Genomic DNA, 19,101 nt, shown 5'->3' on the forward strand with positions numbered 1-19,101 from the left:
CTCCAGTCCTCAAGAATTCCAAACAAGTCAGGCTTTACGGACATCCCTGCTTCAGCATAGGTGGTTCAGTCAAAAGGACCGAGCCACTGCAGGGATATCCTTAAAACCCGTTAGGGGTTCTCGAGGTCTGGAGTTGGTAACCGCTGCTGTACTATATATAGTTCTGTGACACTTTTGGAAAGTTGCAGAACGTGGAAAAACCTGTCATAATGAAGTAAGGAAAAGCACTAACAAAGCTACTTGTGAATGTGAAAGAATGGGCACAATGTGGCCAAGCCAGCCTGATAAGGACCAGTCACTCATCTCTTTCCATACGTCAATCACAGCATGTCCCTCTACACTGCATAGTGATAATAGATTAAAGGGACAGGCAGTCCCTGCTGGGGCATCAGTGAGCTGAGGACAGTAGCTCTTAATCATTATGGCCCTATGTGTATTTTGTTTCATCATAGGGGTCTATTTATCAGACTCTCCCAGCTGCAAAACAAGGGTGAAATTACAGCAACAACAAAAAAACAAACAAACAAAATAAGACTTGTCAGAGGAAAGGAAAATTGGATATTGTTGGGATTGTTATAAATCTGATGCAGTTCCCCCCCCCCCCCCCCCCCCCCACTACCTTTCCCTGGTTCTGCGGTTAGGAGAATTTAATAAATAGAGACGTAGAACAATAATAATCAAAAACTTTTCAAACTCAGCATCTACAATCATGACACAGATATACATACTTGTTTCAAAATATACACTTTATATCACTTTTTATTCTCCAGCCAGTAGCTGGAGAAGCCAGTAGCCAGTAACTATTTTCTCACCCGTGTATAGACAAATTGTGACCCAGTGGGTTTCCTGCAGCAGAACTGCACCACTTGTAGCTATGGGGTCTCCCTGGAATACAAGAAACATAACGTTTTGTGTGCCTCTTCAACAAAAAAAAGTTAAGGGGGGTGGGGGGGGCGCGGGGTGGAACAGGCTGCGAGGGTCAAACTATAGAAACTATTGACATCGTAATCCCAATGATGTGACATCACAGCTTTTTTTGTCTCGCCATCGAGGCGTTCCCTGCAGCTATTGTATTCTCCAAAATAGGGAGTGTAATAGTCATTTTAAAATGAATCGTGTAACTGGAACTAAAAATCGTACAATTTTGCCATGGGCGGATTGCCCGATCGGACTTGTCCCAGTGGGTCGGTGCTGCCAGCGCGGCACACAGCATCGGCCCGCATTTGCAGAGGCCCCGTGCTCTTCCCCACAACAATTAAACTGATTGCCGCATTGTCATGGCAGCACGCCGGCATTGCAATGGCAATGCGAAGGTGTCACCGTGACAACGCGCCATCATGTGACATCACATGACGCCACTGGAAGAGGGCCGGCAGGTAAGTGAAATGGCCCCGAGCCGCATTTCACCTCCAATCCGCTGCTGAATTCTGCTATGAGAGACTTGTTCAGACTACCTAAAAAATTCTAAAACATGCATCGGATCGCGGCTTTAATATTCCCACATTCCTGTATTCTTACATAAATTCCAACCTCTTCAACCTCTTCCCCTATATCTGAGAGTAGACTATACATTGTTAATTATTCTAAACTCCAATTCCCCTTTGTGTTGTAGATTCTGTTTCTATTTACACACTAAAACTATCTACCTATGAAGTCAAAGATCCCTTGTTGTATTTGACAAACAGCCAAATGAAAAATAAAGGTTAATACATTTTTTTTCCCATGTAACGCTCACTCGAAACGATTTACTGTTGGTGTGAGCCAATTAAACTTTGGAGCGCGATGATGGGGTTAAGGGAGTTTGAGCGACAGTAACACTACAGCTGACTACCATGCTACCAAGAAGCACACAGCACACAATACAGTGAAATCGTAAAAAAACATCCAATTTCAGCGCGCATGGATAAAAACATGCTTTACTGGCGCTGTTGCATGGTGGAGAAGATACAGAAGTCGGTAAAACAAAAGTCAGTAAGACAAATGATTATTCATCTCCACAGGCTGTTAATTGCATAATGATTCAAAACTACGGTTTGTAACACTAAGGCTCCACAAATGTTGCATAGAAGAGTGGTTTATAAATGTTTGCATTTTATATTATGCCTCTTTTTATTTCATCAACAGAGTTATTTAAAAAAAAAATATTTTCCGTGCAAACCAGTTCCCGTGCATTAGGGCTCATTAGTTTTGAAATCAAGACAACGTAGGTCTAGAAAACGGCCTCCAGCCTTGAGTAAATCTGGAACTATTAAAGTCTTCTCTCCTGTTCCTGAAAGACCTGTACATGTTGACATTGTTGTTGAAAAGGAATGTTGGTGACTCAGGCGTGTAAGTCCTTTGGTATTGGGCTATTGGGTAACTGGGCTGGTAGCTGGTTTGTGGTGGGGGGGACCTCAGGGCTGTGTAGCCATGGAAGGAATGTATCCTTTGGAGTGGTGTATGGACTGGAGTGGTGTACACGGGAGACTTGGGGCGCTGTGAGGCATGGGAGACGCTGTTGGTTGAGGAGCTGCTGAGCGGCTCGGAGGTGGTGTTGGCACTTTCCTGAGTGCTGCTGTCAGTCATGCTGCTCACTCCACTATTCTCCCTCGTCAGAACAGGGGCCATTGGAGCTGGAGACTTTAAACCCATCACTGGCTTGGATGACCCATAGAGGTGCCTGAATTCTTCATCAAACAGCTCTACCACCTCTCCAGAAAACTTGGACAGGAAGTTTCTGTGGACTTGGCCCGAGAGCCACGTGAAGCTGGAAAAATGAACAAGAGAATACATGTTATCATTTATTTTGGTGACAAATGACATTATAAAACAAAACTGTTATTTTAAATGGGCAATCCAGCAGGGCGAGCAACATATATTTTAAACGACTTATAAATGTACAGCAACTGAAAGATTCATTAACCCATAAATTCAGTTTGCCACTTATGTGCTTCTTGTGTAAAATAACGATGTTTCTATTTTTCGGGTCCTATATACACTTCTAATCTTAAGTGGTAATTATTGTTCTGTCCCTTTATCTTTTCAGTTAATGATGGTAACATAGTTAAAAAAACAACATATGATAAGAAATATGGATCCGCAAATTATGTGTACATACAACAGCTTACAAACAGTATTATCACTTTATAAATATGAGGTAATTAATATATTTTCATAAAGGAAAGCTTCAAATGTTAAAAATGAAGACTTTTATAGTCTGTGGCCTACTGCATGTAACAAGATCTGTGCAAGAGTACAATACCAAAAGGATGCAGTAGGAAGAAGACTTTGGCACGTGCACCATTCAACATCAGATGAGAAAGAATGAATTCATATTATCTGGCTCGTGATCCTGTTTTATTTCAATATCAATTTGATATAGTTGTCAAAGAAAAAGACTTATTGCCAGAATGTGCAACAAATGGGCTATTAACCATATACAACACAAATCAACCATAACAATAAGCAAATTGGGTCCCAATAATACAGTAAATTAGAAATGTGTGGAAGTAGGCAGAGCATTTCCGACAAAGAAACACCATCCAAATTTTAAAATATCATGTTCCTAACATCTTTCAGTAATGGGTACCACCGAGAAGACTTCTCAGGAAGACAACCAGTGATAGCATATTAAATGAGCAGTCTTCGTGTCTATACCATTTTTAATAGGTTTGAAGCAGGGTGGACGGAGCTGAATCGCATTGATTTCAGCTCTGAGGACCCCGTGCTTCTCGAAATAGTTACCTCCGTATGGGGTGCCCATAGGAGCCCTTTCTGAGTTCACAATACAGTGATTTAAAAGTCCCGCTTCCTGCGGGCCAATAGGAAGCCGAGAAGTCATCCCTTCCGGCTTCCTATTGGTGCACGTGACCAGGACATTTAAACTGAGCGGAGATACCGGCCCTATATGGCGGTAATTGTCTCGGGGAGCAGGAGGTCCCCAGAGCTGAAATCAGCGTAGTTCCACTCCGGAGACCCCCTGCTACAAATCTGTAAAAAAATAATAATAATAATGCATAGCGCAAGACTGCTGCTTTAAAGAAATGTATTAAACATCTTGCATCTTTAGTCCATTCATGCATCATTTCAGACAAAGGTAAACATTGAATAAAGTCTTACAAAGAGTTCCCATTTCACAAATATACTAATTGAAGATAATTTTGGAACAAGTGAGAAAAAAATAAAACTTACCAGTATGCAATATATCGTACACATTTTAAGTTATGGTGGGTGAAAAAGGCGACAGAAAACCTCCAACGTTAGCATATAGCCAATAAAGAATATCACTTGTGAGTACATTCACATGTCTTAGGCAGGTCTGCAACCCTGCCTTTCAACCATTATCACCTCGCATACAGTGCTCCCACTGCAGCAAGGGATTCTGGGAAATGACATTCAAATGAACACAGAATGTGTCACCTAACAATGTGTGCCTGCAAAAGGTGACACAGTGTGCTCATTTGCATGTCATTTCCCAGAATCCCTTACTACAGTGGAAGCACTGTATTCTAGATGTGATAATGGTTGAAAGGCAGGGCTGCAGACCTATCTAAGACATGTGAATGTGCTCACAAGTGATATTCTTTATTGGATATATATATTGTGTGAACACTCTGAATACAGTTTATTTGGACTTTACCTGGTGAGTGCTGTCTTTTTTATCACCTTGCTGGTGATTACATGCATTATATAGATATATATCGATATATATATATTAAGGGTCCTAGGAGCGGAGTATATCAATGTTTTTGGTGTCTGAGACAGAGAGATAAAGTGACTTGCCCAAGGTCACAAGGAGCTGACACCGGGAATTAAACCAGTTTCCCCTGATTCAAACTCAGTGCCATTGTTTACAGAGTCGGTGTCTTTACTCACTGAGCCGCTCCTAACAATATCTCGTTTTAGAAAATCAAAGACAGCACACTTCCTGTAGAAACTGTGGACAGTCTGTTATTGATAAGTTCACACAGGAGCAATAGCCATTAAAGAAATGCATCAAAACCACTGGGAATGATAAAAAAAAAAAAAAAAAAACAATAAAAACATGTCCAGTTAGATGAAAGGCTAGAAATGTAATACAACACATCATTTTACAGCATCAATATTTCAGACAAGGAGTTCATGTCCTAGCAGGTCCTTATAAACTACAGAGCAAATGACTGGAAACCTTAGAAGTTTGGAAAAGGGAGTAGCTTGTATCTGACAAGAGCAATCCATAAAATCTTTAGAAACCACTGTTGAGATCCACTGCCTATAAATGTGGCAGATCACAGTGGTTTTATTTTTATTAGCACTGCTTTGCAATTTTTTCGAGCAACAAGAAAAGAAAAAGAACAAAGAAGTTAGAAAAAACATAGGCGCGCATCAAGAATGTGACTATACTAGTAGCCCCCAATTATGATTTCCCAAGGGGCACGGCTAAGTGAAAAGGCTACTGTACCTGAATAGCAGCAGGGGAAGGTAATCATAATCACTAAATCGTTTCTGACAGTGACTGGTAATTATGAACAAGTAGCAACAGAGATGACAAGAGTTGGGATAATCTTATCGACGGTTCCTTTGACATTTGCATTCATTTGCCCCTCGAGCATAAACAAAGCAAATATGTCGCTGTCCATTCATGAAATGGGATGGGTCTTGACCCTCCAAATGTATCATTTGGCCTGTTGGATACTACCAGGCTTGAAGTAACTATATTTTGGGCTGGGGGGCTTTACATACATTACCATAATGTATAAATGTTTAAACCCAAGGAGGGCTGCTGTGTCTCTGCCCGCATCCCTAGTTCCGGCCCCCATGAATACTACTATACATACTGAGGACTAGAGCGTAGGATTCATAAATCCACCACAATTAGACCTTCAAAGCAACAAGAATTGAACTGTGGACCCCTGAAGTAATTACAGTATGTCTTCAGCAATTCCTTAATCTGTTAATGCTTTGGTTCCCTGTTGGTGGTGGCATCAGTGGCTAACTATTTTCCCTGAGACTGGGAACAAACTAAACTTACAAGCGAGTGATGGAAGAGGCTTTTTCAAGCCAACAGCTACAAGATGAGAAAGGAACTTGCAAACTTTCACACTGATTTTCTGCATAAGATCCAACAAACTGGTTCAGTAATATGGGACAACATATGTCTCTCTGATGCTATCCATCAACGTGTTCCTGAGTATTAAGACTTCTTTAGATAATAAACACTTTCAGTTTGTCATTAGTTACCTCTTATGTTAATTGTTTTCAATCTCAATTATGTAAGACAATCTTTCTCTCATACAAAAACTATCAAACTTTGGGGGCTGAATAATTACATTTTATAGTTAATATTCAATGGAATTCTGTAAAACATGTGGGCACACATACTGCAACATCATGGTGTCTTATGAATTGTGTATTAAATTATGCCTACACTGGAAATCCACTGCAACGTTGCGTCAAAACAAATGCATTGCCACCGTCACATGCGCTTATAGTAAGTGCAACGCGACGGAGCGAGGGCTTGGAAGTCATCTCAATTTGATTTTTCCAGCGACCGCAGCCTGACGTCACTGTCGCGTCGCCGGCACTATAAGTGTAGCCTTAACCTGTGTCTGACGCCCTGCTTCCCCTTCAGAATCCAGCGCCAAATGACGCCGCGGACATCACCAGCGTGATATCGCACGGCATTGCGTTACCATGGTAACGCGACGCCATGGCATAATTTGTTGCCATGTCAACGAGACGCCATGTGATGTCGTTTGTGACGTCCGCTGGGTAATTTGACGCTCGATTTTGAAGAAGCAAGGTGGCAGAACGGAGGCGGCCGGCACAGGTAAGTAAGCCCCTTCCCATTAGGTCCGATAGGCCGAGGGTGCGAAAATGCAAATGGGGGCAGACATTTTTGCCGATCCCAAATGTCGCCACTTTAGGCCCGGGCCTAATGGGAAAACTGCCAATGGTATACAGGTCCTGTATCTTCAAGTTTCATTTGTGATCCATATATTTGTAAACTAAGAACATCTCTGATACATAATAGATGAGGTTAAAAAAAAGGCATATCTATCGAGTTCTACCTGATAAATGTAGACGATGGAGATACTCATCCTATATTTGTATTAACAGCATATTGATCCAAAGGAAGACTAACAAAAATCTCCAGTGAAACATTATCCAATGATGTCTCATAAGAGGGAAAAGAAGTTCCTTCCTGACTGGCGGTGATCAGATTGGCAATGGTTCAACATCCTTCCTATATTTAATTATTTGGTCTATTCCTGTATATCTTTCTTTCTCAAAAAAAAATAAGATATCTAACCTTTCCTTAAAGCTATCTACAGTATCTGCTATCCTAGTGTCCATGGGTAGTAAATTCCACATTTAAATATAAGCAGATAAAAAAAATGTCCAGACCAAAAAGCTAACTTATTCCCTATTAGGAGCATCGTTTGCATCCATAGATCATTGCAGTGTTTGTTACACCATTCATTTCCCACCCAGTATTATATACTGCTTTGTTTCTATATACTTTGACATTGAGGGTGCAGCTTTGTCTTGCGTCTGATATAGGGTATTGTAACAGGGGACTTACCCTGTTCAGAAAACTTGCCTCTAATCCAGCAGTGTGCTGGTTAATTGACCAGCACCTGGTTGATTAGAGGTGTTAGAAAAAGCCTGAGACAGGAAGTGAGACTCCTTAGCTCACATGTGAGCTGAACTAGGAAACAGAGCAGAGGTTCCTGAGTCTCCCAGGTGAGACTGACCGAGAGAACACAGATGTCTGGAGCTGACAAATAAGACTTCTAAACCTGGATGCTGATTATCCGGAGGAAAGGCAGCAACCCAGCAAACAGATAAGACTTTATTTTCCAATGACTGTTGTCTATATATATATATATCTATATGACTTGGGCTGATGAACAGCTTTGGTAGCCACCCTGTTAAAAAGGGCTGGAATATAAGGATACATATATGCCAAAGTGGAGCAGGTTTTGTTTGGCTCACTATTTCTCATATGTTGTTTTTTTTGCTGTGTTTAAAGCGACAGGCACAATAAAGCCTTATTTTAATTTCACCTTAAAACAGTTTCCCTTGCGTACCTCTGCACATGTCCGCTTACAGGTATATACACGTGTTGTGTCGATTTGCTTGCAGTATTTGTATCAGTAACATTTTGATTTGGGCTTATTCCTGTTACTCTTTTTAACATTTGGAGTGCTGGGAACATCCCTTGGTTTTGTTCATCTCATGACATACTTCGTATGGATGGTTGGACATTTTGCACATGTATGGAATGTGTGAGAGGCATAGAAGCATCCTGTTCATTATTCCATGCAAAAGATAGAACAAAACCAGCATCGGTAAAACTGAAGTTTAAATTAACGTATTATTTATTAAGCTCAAATATTAGTTGAGTTTTACAACATTTCAATGGATAACTATGCTAAACTGTAGAAGACTACACCCAAACCTGGCACAGGAGCCTATAATCTTCTCCAATTTTCTTGTAATAAATAAGAATTATTGCCAGGAAAACATGTTTTCTGTACTGGTAGAAGTTGTAAATCACTGCAGCTAAAAACAAAAAAAAAAACACACTGAGACAAAGTATCAGTAAAAGGTCCACTAAGCCGGGGAAAAGGTCAATTTCCTATAAATACAAAAGTGGGAGTACCCTTTCGCCAGTGAAAACGCAGCGGTTCTTTGAAGTCATAAATAAAACAAAGTAGTGGTCAAAAAAAAAGTGCAGAATGGGCAGTTGCTTCAACCCCGTCTGCCTGATATACAGCCTCGTGGCGCATTACGAAAAAATACAAAATCCATTAAGTAGGTAGGATTGCGAGAAATACATTTTAAAAATGTATTAATTACTTTTATACTCTATACCACCCAGTCTCTTGGTTTAAGGTGGCGTCCATGCTGGCGAAGACGGCGGGGAGGCGCGCAGTGCGATCACATTGCTTAAAGCATTGATCGCGCCCATAGACCGCGCGTGCGACAGCAGGAGGTGGCGCGCGGTGCGCGTAAAATCAGTCCAATCTGATTCCTCGGTGGGACGGGCAGGTCACCTGAGCGGTTCGCCCAATGAAGGCGAACCAGCTCTGTGATGTCACAGACACGCCCCTAGACACGCCCCCCCCCCCATGGCGCGTCTACCTTGGCCACAAAACACTCCCTGTCAGTCAGTATCCTGTATCTGAACTAGAGACACTGTTGCCATTTGTGAATGCTTTCTTTCAACAATGAATATTGTCAATGATACAACCACTACATACATGGATACATTTATCTAATGTGCATTTTATGTCATTCCATACCAATACTCTGAACTGCTATTATCTGTGGAGGGATATTTATACTCAGGGATTATTAACTCATTGTGGTTCAAAACTTGCCTTTATCACATACTGAGTACTCCCCATCCCCAGTACAGCACCACCACCACGATTTTAAACACTTTTTGTATATATATCCTCACACCCTGTGTCCCATATTTGATATTAATAAAAATGTATTATTTTATTTCTATGGTCTCCTATTGAGTAGAATGGGTTTAAGGCATTATTTGGACCCTGGATAACGTTATCCCCTTATTTACCCACCCTCCATGAGTGCAATGCAAAAGGGATTCTTTTGGGTGTAGGATCTTTCTTCTATCTTCCATCCATTTTGTGTGTATATATAGGTATTATATTCACTTATGCACCAGGTATACTTTCGGAAATAACTAAGACTATTAGGTGAGCGGTAAGTACATCAGTATACGTCAAATGCTCGTTATACTTGTCCAGTTATATGTACAGCACCAAATATAATGTCAGTGCTATATATTTTAAAACATATATGATCATATAGCTCATACAACATTTACTTTAATCCAGAAATACACCATGTTCCTCCTTTGAGATACCTGTTGTTTTCAGCTTTGCCCATTTATTCTCAGCACATTTCTATATTGGACTCAACTGAATTTGTTAACACATCTGTCAATACACCTTGATTCTGAGGGTATCGCCCTCATTTTCTCACCACCCCATCACCCTCTTCCTACACATTTGTGCACAATCAAGACCATGCCCAAAAAAACAAACAAACACAGCAGCAGGCACTGCTTGCTCAGGGCACGATAATGGGAGTCATGTCCTGGATCAGTGTCCCCTCTGCAAAACCAGAGCCAAACTGGTACAAAAACACGGCACCAGATTTATTCATCAGGAAAATCCCATGGGCTGTAAGTAATAGGGAGCAGGTTCACAGGATCGCAATCTGAACTTCACAAACTCCTAACTTTGAATCAAAACCTGAGATATGGTCAACCTCAAAAAGTGACAACATTGTTTTGCTTTGATAACTATTGTATATTCCTGTTTGATATCCATTGTATATTCCTGTTTTGCACCTCAAATATAGTTACTATCAACTAGCAGGTGAGCAAGGAGTGTTCTCATACTCACGCTGATAAATATTGTGCTGTTTTAAGGCTCTTGTTTTGCAGCTGGGAGACTTTCACACATAACCCCCCTATGATACATAACCCCTTTAGTTCAGCTTTGCATTGGGGAAGAGATATCACTTAATGGGGGATATGGAAACATTGGGATTTTTTGCTTTGATAAATATGGTGCCGTTTTGTTTGCTACAGTTTTGTCCTAGTTTTGCAACTGGGAACCGTGAGGCATATATTATGCATCAAGGCAAAAGTAGATTATTTCTGGGGGAGGGGGAAACTGCACCATACATATCATAGAAAAAAGTCCCATTCAAATCAATAGGATTTTTTTTTCTTTGTGCTGTTTTCTGTCCCCAGAATGACTCCACTTTTGCCTTGATACATACAGTGGATTCCCAAGAAGGTTATGCATGAAAGGGGTCTATTTACTAAAGTGTACTCGCTGCAAAACTGGAGTAAAACCAGTAAAACCACTGCAAAAATGGATATTTACCATATTTAAATGAAAGGAAACCTATTGAAAGCAACAAGAGTTTTTTCCTTCATAAATCTGGATTTTTCGACATTCATTTTTCACCCAAGGGGATAATAGAACGTCACCGGTGATATCACTTTGACATTATAATTCAGATTAGGTACATATCGTAACATATTGTGTTATTTATTTATTTATAAAATGTTTTACCAGGAAGTAATACATTGAGAGTTACCTCTCGTTATCAAGTATGTCCTGGGCACAGAGTTATGATGACAAATACATAGTTACAAATACATAGTTACATTAAGTGAACAGGGTTACACATTATATACCTGTACATGACATTGCATGCACACTTAAAGATAATATTGTAGCATAACAAAAAAAACTTTTTTTCCAAAACCACTTTTCATTTAAGATTTTTTTAGCAATGCCTGTGTGTGGTCTGGCGTGTCTCAGAAGTATGTCTCTACGGCAGAAATGTTTCTTAATTATGGCAGTAGATCATGTTTGGGGTGCTTCCCAGAAAACAAACAATATGCATGCCACGCTTGAAGACAAACCTTAAAATTATATTATTATTTATGTAAAGGCACCAATGTAATTAGTCAAGATATAATTTGTTAAAAGTCTAAATGGTAAAAAGATAGGAACAAACCAAGATCTTAGTATGTAATTACATAAGAGGTAAATATTAAAGAATGGAAAACGAGAGAAGTATACTTAGAGGGGTACCAGGAAAAAACAGCCAGAGTCCCAATACTCAGTGACAGGTTAGGGCAGGGGTTCTCAACACCAGTCATTAATCCCAATCACCCCCCTCCCCCCAACAGGTTAGGTTTTCAGGATATCCCTGCTTCAGCACAGGTGACTCACTCAGTGGCTCACTCAAAGACTGAGCCATTGATTAAGCCACCTGTGCTGAAGCAGGTTCTTCAACTGAGCCACTGATTGAGCCCCCTGTGCTGAAGCAAGGATATCCTTAAAGCCTGACCTGTTGCGGTGTCTTGAGGACTGGAGTTGAGAACCGCTAGGAAGCAGCACCTATTTGTGGGTGGTATTGTTGAGACCTCCTATGTGACGGTTATAATTACAGATGTACACATTTTCCGCTGAAGCTCTCGGATCAGGCGCTATTAAGTGGGAAAAACGGCCAGCTTCACAAAAGGATTCGCTAAGCATTTAACGTTAATGTGCAAGGTCATGTGATCCTTTACACATTGCACCACAAAGTGATTGAAGCAGCGCACAGCCATACGGAGACGGGGTTGAGTTGATAATAAATATATATTTTAACATGCCAATGAATAAAAAGGAGGCACAAAAGCCCTCCCACGCGTTTCGCACTGGTTGGTGTTTTATCATTGTATACTGCCATTTTCCCTAAAGGGTGCTGGTGGCCATATTGCTTCTAGAAAGAGTAAAATACTTGGTGGGTTGTCATACTTTCCAATGGACTAACAACACCAACCGTACAAGGATTCCTTATGCATAAGCTTTGGAGAGGTCACTCGTTCAGATGTTGTGCGAGAGGTTTGTCACGGACGGGCGGCTGGGGTACTGTAGGCTAATCTTCTGCGCACCTCATTCACAGATGAAGACCCCTGCTGTGATGAACCTCAGGCGCTATGTATTTAAGCCTCGCATCTTCAATTTGGAGATCCCATACTGATGATGAGACCTGCAGTCTCTAAAGCTTATGCACAAAAACACATTTTACAATTGATATGGTCCAATAAAAGGCATCACAGCCTACGAAAGCCTGCCATTTTTGCAAAATTGTGGCAAAATTCTGGCTATATCAGCAAATTAAAATACCACTTGTGAGCACATTCACAACTCAGACAGGTCTGCAGCCCTGCCTTTTCCCCATTCTTTCTTAGCATACCGTGCTTCCACTGCAGCCAGGGATTCTGGGAAATTGCAAGCGAATGAGCGCACATTTGCTATATTAGCACAATTCAGAACAAGGTGAACTCTTATGAAAATTTCACAAAAATACAAACTTTAAGAGAAAACTGTAAAAATTAAAAAGTCGATATTAAATGTAACTTTCTTTTTCTTATGGTTCCACCAGCATTTTAACCTCTTCGTTGCAAGAGTTCCTTGCCTTTCCAGCTCTGAAGATGTTAATATAACAGCCTCATTTCCATACATCATAACTTTTGATTTACAAGTGAATTTGGGCTAAACCTTTGGCTTTGGAAGGTTTTACGGGGGGAAAAAACCCATAAAAAGTTGAATTTCTGACTAAATTAGGGCTGTTTTATTGTATTTTACAGGGAACACATACAATTAGATTTGTAGATGACCTGCAATGCACATATATCGATATTCAGCTGTTTTTGTAATATCCAACTTCAAAAATCACCATATACGGCTGAAAGAGTGGTTCAGTGAGTATAGACGCTGACTGAAACAATGACACTGAACTTGGTTCAAATCCCGGTGTCAGCTTCTTGTGACCTTGGGCAAGTCACCCCCTCCCTGTATCTCCAGCACCAAAACATAGATTGTAAGCTCATCTGGGCAGGGACTGTGTCTGTAAAAATCTTATGTACAATGCTGCTTACCGCGTGCTCTATTGTTATTATAGGAAATAAAGTTGTTACTATGTTTGCGAGAAGCTACTTGCAGATTTTTGTAAATGGGTACATTTTGGTCATTTGGATTGTTTAATTTGAATATACTGTTTTATTTCGATATATACATTTTTCATTTATCTGAATCCGTAAAGTTGTATCAGTGGGGGGAGGTTTACCCCTTTGGGACTGAAAATCAAAGGCTACGGGCACAAGATTTATTTTTATTCTTGTGGTTTTTTTTAATTTCATTATTAAAAGTCATATAGAAAATATATAGATATGGTATAACCCAGTATAATTTAGAATTCAGATGCAGATCATTCTTCCTGCAATTATAAAGGTAAATAAGAATTTTAATCAGTTAGTGTTAGGCCCCGCGATATCTGGTCATGCCTTGAAGTGGAAACAAATGGAGAAAAGAAGGCGGTGCAGCTGCCCACGTCAGTGAAACAAACCGGGACTCCTCTGGATCAGCAAACTATAAATTTATTGGCACATTAAACAGCAAAAAACGTCAGCTCTGACATGTTTCGTGTGAGGGATCGCACTTTACCAAAGAGCATGCTGATCTAGTCTGCTGAGGGAAGTGGTGTCCCCATTTCTCTTGATGCACATGCCTTGAAGTGGCTCGCAGGCTTATAATGCTTTGACCAAAGGGTTAAACTAAATGACCCTTTTTTCAAGAGATATATACAGTATATAGGTATTTCACTGTGTATTTTTGTCATATTGGATGTAGCTCTGGGCTCCCTTTGTGTTTTGTTTTTTTGTAGTATACAGTGCCACGCCCAGTAGCACTCCTTTTGACACTTATATACATTGTATATATACATACATACATATATATATATATATATATATATATATATATTGTGACAGAAACCAGGGGTTGGTAATAAACTCCATATACAGGGCTCCCAGGATACTGAACAGTTTCTGTCCTGTCTAAGCTGAACAGGGCAGCCTCGTGGTACAGGCACTCCATTCCACAGTTTGTCTGCTGCCTGTTTTCTGTCACCTGTCATGCTGATTAGAGTTCAGGTATATAAGACCTGTTTCCTGTTTCCTCTGAGCCCCGCCCAAGAGCCTGGAAGGCTGCTGAACTGCAGAGGGGTGAGAAAGCCTCTTTCCCAAATCGCTTCATTCATTCTGTTAGTTTGTCTAAAGACTGCAAAGGTACTTATTTTGTTGGTGGAAGTGGACAAGCCACTTCCAACTCTGAGTCAGGGACATCTAAGTTTAAGTTATCGCTCAGACGAGCAGCTTTTTGTTTGGCTTTGTTTTCTGTTTAAACTGTGGCAGTCTCAGTGCCTGGGACTGAATAAACCAGGCATAGCCTGTTTAAAGGAACAGTACGTGACGTCTCATCATTTAACCTACCCTAAAAGACCGTGTTCTAACAGTCCCGGACAGACGGCGGAGCCCCGGAGTAAGCCGTTTGTCACATATGGTGGAGAATGCGGGCAGAACACTGAAAGGTCTGGGGGTTAAAGAACTTTAAAAAAAAAAAAAAAAAAGAAGGTTTTTTTTTTCTCTCTCTCCAAACAAGATGGAAGACGTGGTGAGTGCGCTGGTACGCAATGTCGCTGTCCAGAAAGACGCGAATGAAGCCCAGCAACAGGCGAGTGAAACCCAGCGACAGCTGTTAATAGCCCAGCAAGAGACTAATGCAAACCAGCAAGAGACAAACCGCCTGCTGAGAGAGGAGCAAAAGCGGTTCGCTCAGGGCTTACAGCAGGAACTCGAGATCCTGAGGGGGACTATCAGTAACCTTCCACTGGCAGAGGCAGCCCCAGTTCCGAAAATGACCAGGGCAAGCCACTACCTTCAGAAGATGGGACCCTCGGATGATGTGGAAGCCTATCTTCTCACGTTTGAACGCACGGCACAGAGAGAGGGATGGCCAGAAGCTGAGTGGGCTGGTCTAATCGCACCCTTCCTAAGCGGCGAACCCCAGAAGGCTTACTTTGATCTAGAGCCAGCCGAAGCTAACGTCTATGCAAAATTGAAGTTCGAGATCCTCGCCCGCCTCGGCGTAACCACGGCTGTTCGTGCCCAAAGGTTTCACGCATGGTCCTTCACGATGGATAAAGCCACCCGAAGCCAGATGTATGACCTCATCCACCTCGCCCGGAAGTGGCTACAACCCGAGATCAACTCAGCAAGCCACATCGTGGAACGGTTGGTCATGGACCAGTTCTTGAGGAAACTTCCCTCTGCCTTACGCCGTTGGGTCAGTCGGAGTGACCCCCACAATGCGGATGAGCTTGTGGCCCTTGTAGAAAGGTACAGTGCAGCAGAAGAGCACCCGCAACCCACAGTCGTGGAGCAACCCCACTATCCGAGGTTCCAGGACTCTTCCAGAGACGGTAAAAGGGTACCGGGGTTAAGGGGCGCTGAAGAGCGGCGACCACCTTCACGCCGCTCCAGCAACAGTGGTTCGCACACTAAGGGCAATAGCCAACATGGGGAGCCGGGAAAAGGCTCTAAGTGGGACACAGACTATGTACCTAAATGTGTAAATTGTCATGAGAGGGGCCACACAGCAAAAATCTGCCCACTAAATGATGAGCCCATGCAATGCAACAGCGTGGAACCTTATTCGCTGTTGTCCCAATGTATGGGCCCTAGCCCAGAGGACCCCTTGAATAACCATCTGTGGGCATTTGTAAAGGTTAATGGTAAGAGGGTTCGGGCACTTCTTGACTCTGGGAGTATGGTCACACTAGTGTCCGAATACCTATTGCCCATTAAGAAGAAACAGGTAAACAGTTCACAAAGAGTGGCAATTTGTTGTATACATGGGGATAATCATGAATATTCCACTGTTGATGTTTTTTTTTAAACAGAATTTGGTTCTTTAGATTTCAAGGTGGGTGTTGTACCCAAACTGGCACATGATGTGTTAATAGGGACCGACTTTCCCCATTTTCTAAAAATGTGGTCCCCAGCTCAGAATAGCGCCCAGAGTTCAATAGCAGACCATAACGAAGTGTTAGAAGAAACAAATCCTTTCCCTTTTTCAGAAATGGAGGTTGACGAGGGCCCAAATAAGAAGGGGGAAAAGGAGGAGTGCTGTGAAATTCCCTTCCCCATCACTACTTTGGTAGGGAATACCCCAAATCAAGATGTTGATCAGGCACTTACCACCCCAGTACAGGATAAGACCCTCGCTGACCTAGAGGTCAGTCCTGGGAGTTTTAAGAAGGCCCAGTGGGAGGACCCCACATTAGCGGTAGCAAGGGGAAATATACGGGACCAGAATAGTACTCATGGCCAACCAGATAGGTCACTTGCTTACCCCTACTTCGAGGTAGAGAACGACCTAGTATATCGGGTTGATAAAAGAAAATCAGTTACAACTAAACAATTGTTGGTACCACGGACATTCCGTAACGTAGTATTACACCTCGCACATAGTCATCCATTGGGGGGACACCTAGGGGTGGAAAAGACAAAAGAAAAGGTTCTCCGAAGCTTTTATTGGCCTGGGGTTCTGGCAGAAATTACAAACTATTGTTCCTCATGCCCAGAATGTCAGATCACCGCCCCGTTCAAAGCATACCGCAGCCCATTGGTACCCCTTCCCATAATAGAGGTACCATTTGACCGGATTGCTATGGATCTAGTAGGACCCCTAATAAAGTCTGCTAGGGGACATCAGCATATATTGGTAATATTAGATTATGCTACCCGATATCCGGAGGCAGTTCCCCTACGTAGCACCTCTGCTAAAAACATAGCAAAAGAGTTAGTACTTCTGTTTTCCCGGGTCGGAATTCCTAAAGAGATCTTATCTGACCAGGGAACACCATTTATGTCCCAAGTAACAAAAGAGCTATGTAAACTCCTAAAAATCAAGCATCTCAGAACCTCAGTCTATCATCCACAAACAGATGGTTTAGTGGAAAGGTTCAATAAAACCTTAAAGAGCATGTTACGCCGGGCGGTCGATAAGGATGGGAAAAACTGGGACTGTTTGTTACCATACCTGTTATTTGCCATTAGGGAAGTTCCCCAGTCATCCACAGGCTTCTCCCCGTTTGAACTATTGTATGGCCGACATCCAAGGGGCTTACTGGATATAGCCAAAGAAACTTGGGAACACGAGGTTACCCCTTACAGAAGTGTAATAGAGCATGTTGCCCAAATGCAGGACCGCATTGCTGCAGTCCTACCCATAGTGAGGGAACACATGGAGAAAGCTCAAGAAGCACAAAGGAATACATATAATAAGGGTGCTAGGGTCAGAATTTTTTTTCCAGGTGATAGGGTACTAGTTCTGGTTCCCACCGTGGAGAGTAAATTCCTTGCTAAATGGCATGGGCCATATGAGGTCTTGGAAAGAGTGGGAGAAGTAAATTATAGGGTATGGCAGCCAGGTAGGAGGAAACCTGAGCAAATTTACCATATAAACCTACTCAAGCCCTGGAAAGATAGAGAGGTCTTGTTAACCCTAGTACCCCCAGGTCCGTCAGAGAATCAAGAAACTGACCCAGAAGTTAGCATAGCTGAAACACTGTCCGTGCATCAGAAACGAGAGGTCCAGAGTTTAGTGAGAAGGAACAAAGAAATCTTCTCTACACAGCCAGGTAAAACTAACGTAATTAAACATGACATAGTCTCTGAACCGGGGGTCCGAGTTAACCTTAAACCGTACCGAATCCCAGAGGCCAAGAGAGAGGCTATAAGTTTAGAGGTTAAAAAAATGCTAAAACTAGGCGTAATTGAGGAATCCCAAAGTGGGTGGAACAGCCCTATAGTTTTAGTCCCAAAGCCAGACGGTACAACAAGGTTTTGTAATGACTACCGGAAACTAAACGCGGTGTCAAAATTTGATACTTATCCTATGCCCAGGGTGGATGAACTTGTAGAGAGACTGGGCAAAGCCCGATATCTCACAACCCTAGACCTAACAAAAGGGTACTGGCAGGTTCCCCTCACAGAAAGGGCAAAAGAAAAAACAGCCTTCTCAACCCCAGACGGCCTCTTTCAATATAAGGTGCTGCCTTTTGGCTTACATGGAGCTCCCGCCACATTCCAAAGAATGATGGATAAAATTTTAAAACCACATGTTCGGTACGCTGCCGCCTACCTGGATGATGTGGTAATCCATAGTGAAGATTGGCAGTCCCACCTTCCAAAGGTCCAAGCTGTGCTCGACGCAGTTCGGTCTGCTGGACTAACTGCTAACCCCGCTAAATGCACTATTGGTCTGGAGGAGGCCAAGTATCTGGGGTATTCTATTGGTAGAGGGTTACTCAAACCACAAACACTCAAAGTAGAGGCGATACAAAATTGGCCAAGGCCAGTCACAAAAAAACAAGTAAGGACCTTTTTGGGGTTAATTGGCTACTATAGGAGGTTTATTCCCAATTTTGCAACTAAGGCAACCCCACTAACCGACCTCACAAAAGCAAGAGGACCGCTAATGGTAAAGTGGTCCCCCGAAGCCGAACAGGCCTTTAGAAGCCTGAAAGAAGCTCTCTGTGCCCAACCAGTGTTGGTTACACCTGACTTCTCCAAAGAGTTCGTAGTCCAAACCGACGCATCTGAGGTAGGGCTGGGGGCGGTACTCTCCCAGGAGTCTCAAGGGGAGGAGCACCCCATCCTTTATTTAAGTAGGAAACTAAATC

At 42.2% G+C, this 19,101-nt stretch overlaps 1 protein-coding gene across 1 annotated transcript in view; it reads right to left on the minus strand.

Moving 5' to 3' along the window:
- Nucleotides 1–601: 601 nt before the first annotated feature.
- FAM83A (family with sequence similarity 83 member A) overlaps nucleotides 602–19,101 on the minus strand; it is a 59,977-nt gene continuing 41,477 nt past the window's right edge. Inside the window, exon 4 of the mRNA XM_075582255.1 lies at nucleotides 602–2,746. Coding sequence (XP_075438370.1) covers nucleotides 2,194–2,746 — 553 coding nt within the window. The 3' untranslated portion in view covers nucleotides 602–2,193. The remainder of the gene's footprint in view (nucleotides 2,747–19,101) is intronic.

Source organism: Ascaphus truei, chromosome 2 (assembly GCF_040206685.1).
Source record: "Ascaphus truei isolate aAscTru1 chromosome 2, aAscTru1.hap1, whole genome shotgun sequence".
Classification (NCBI taxonomy): domain Eukaryota; kingdom Metazoa; phylum Chordata; class Amphibia; order Anura; family Ascaphidae; genus Ascaphus; species Ascaphus truei.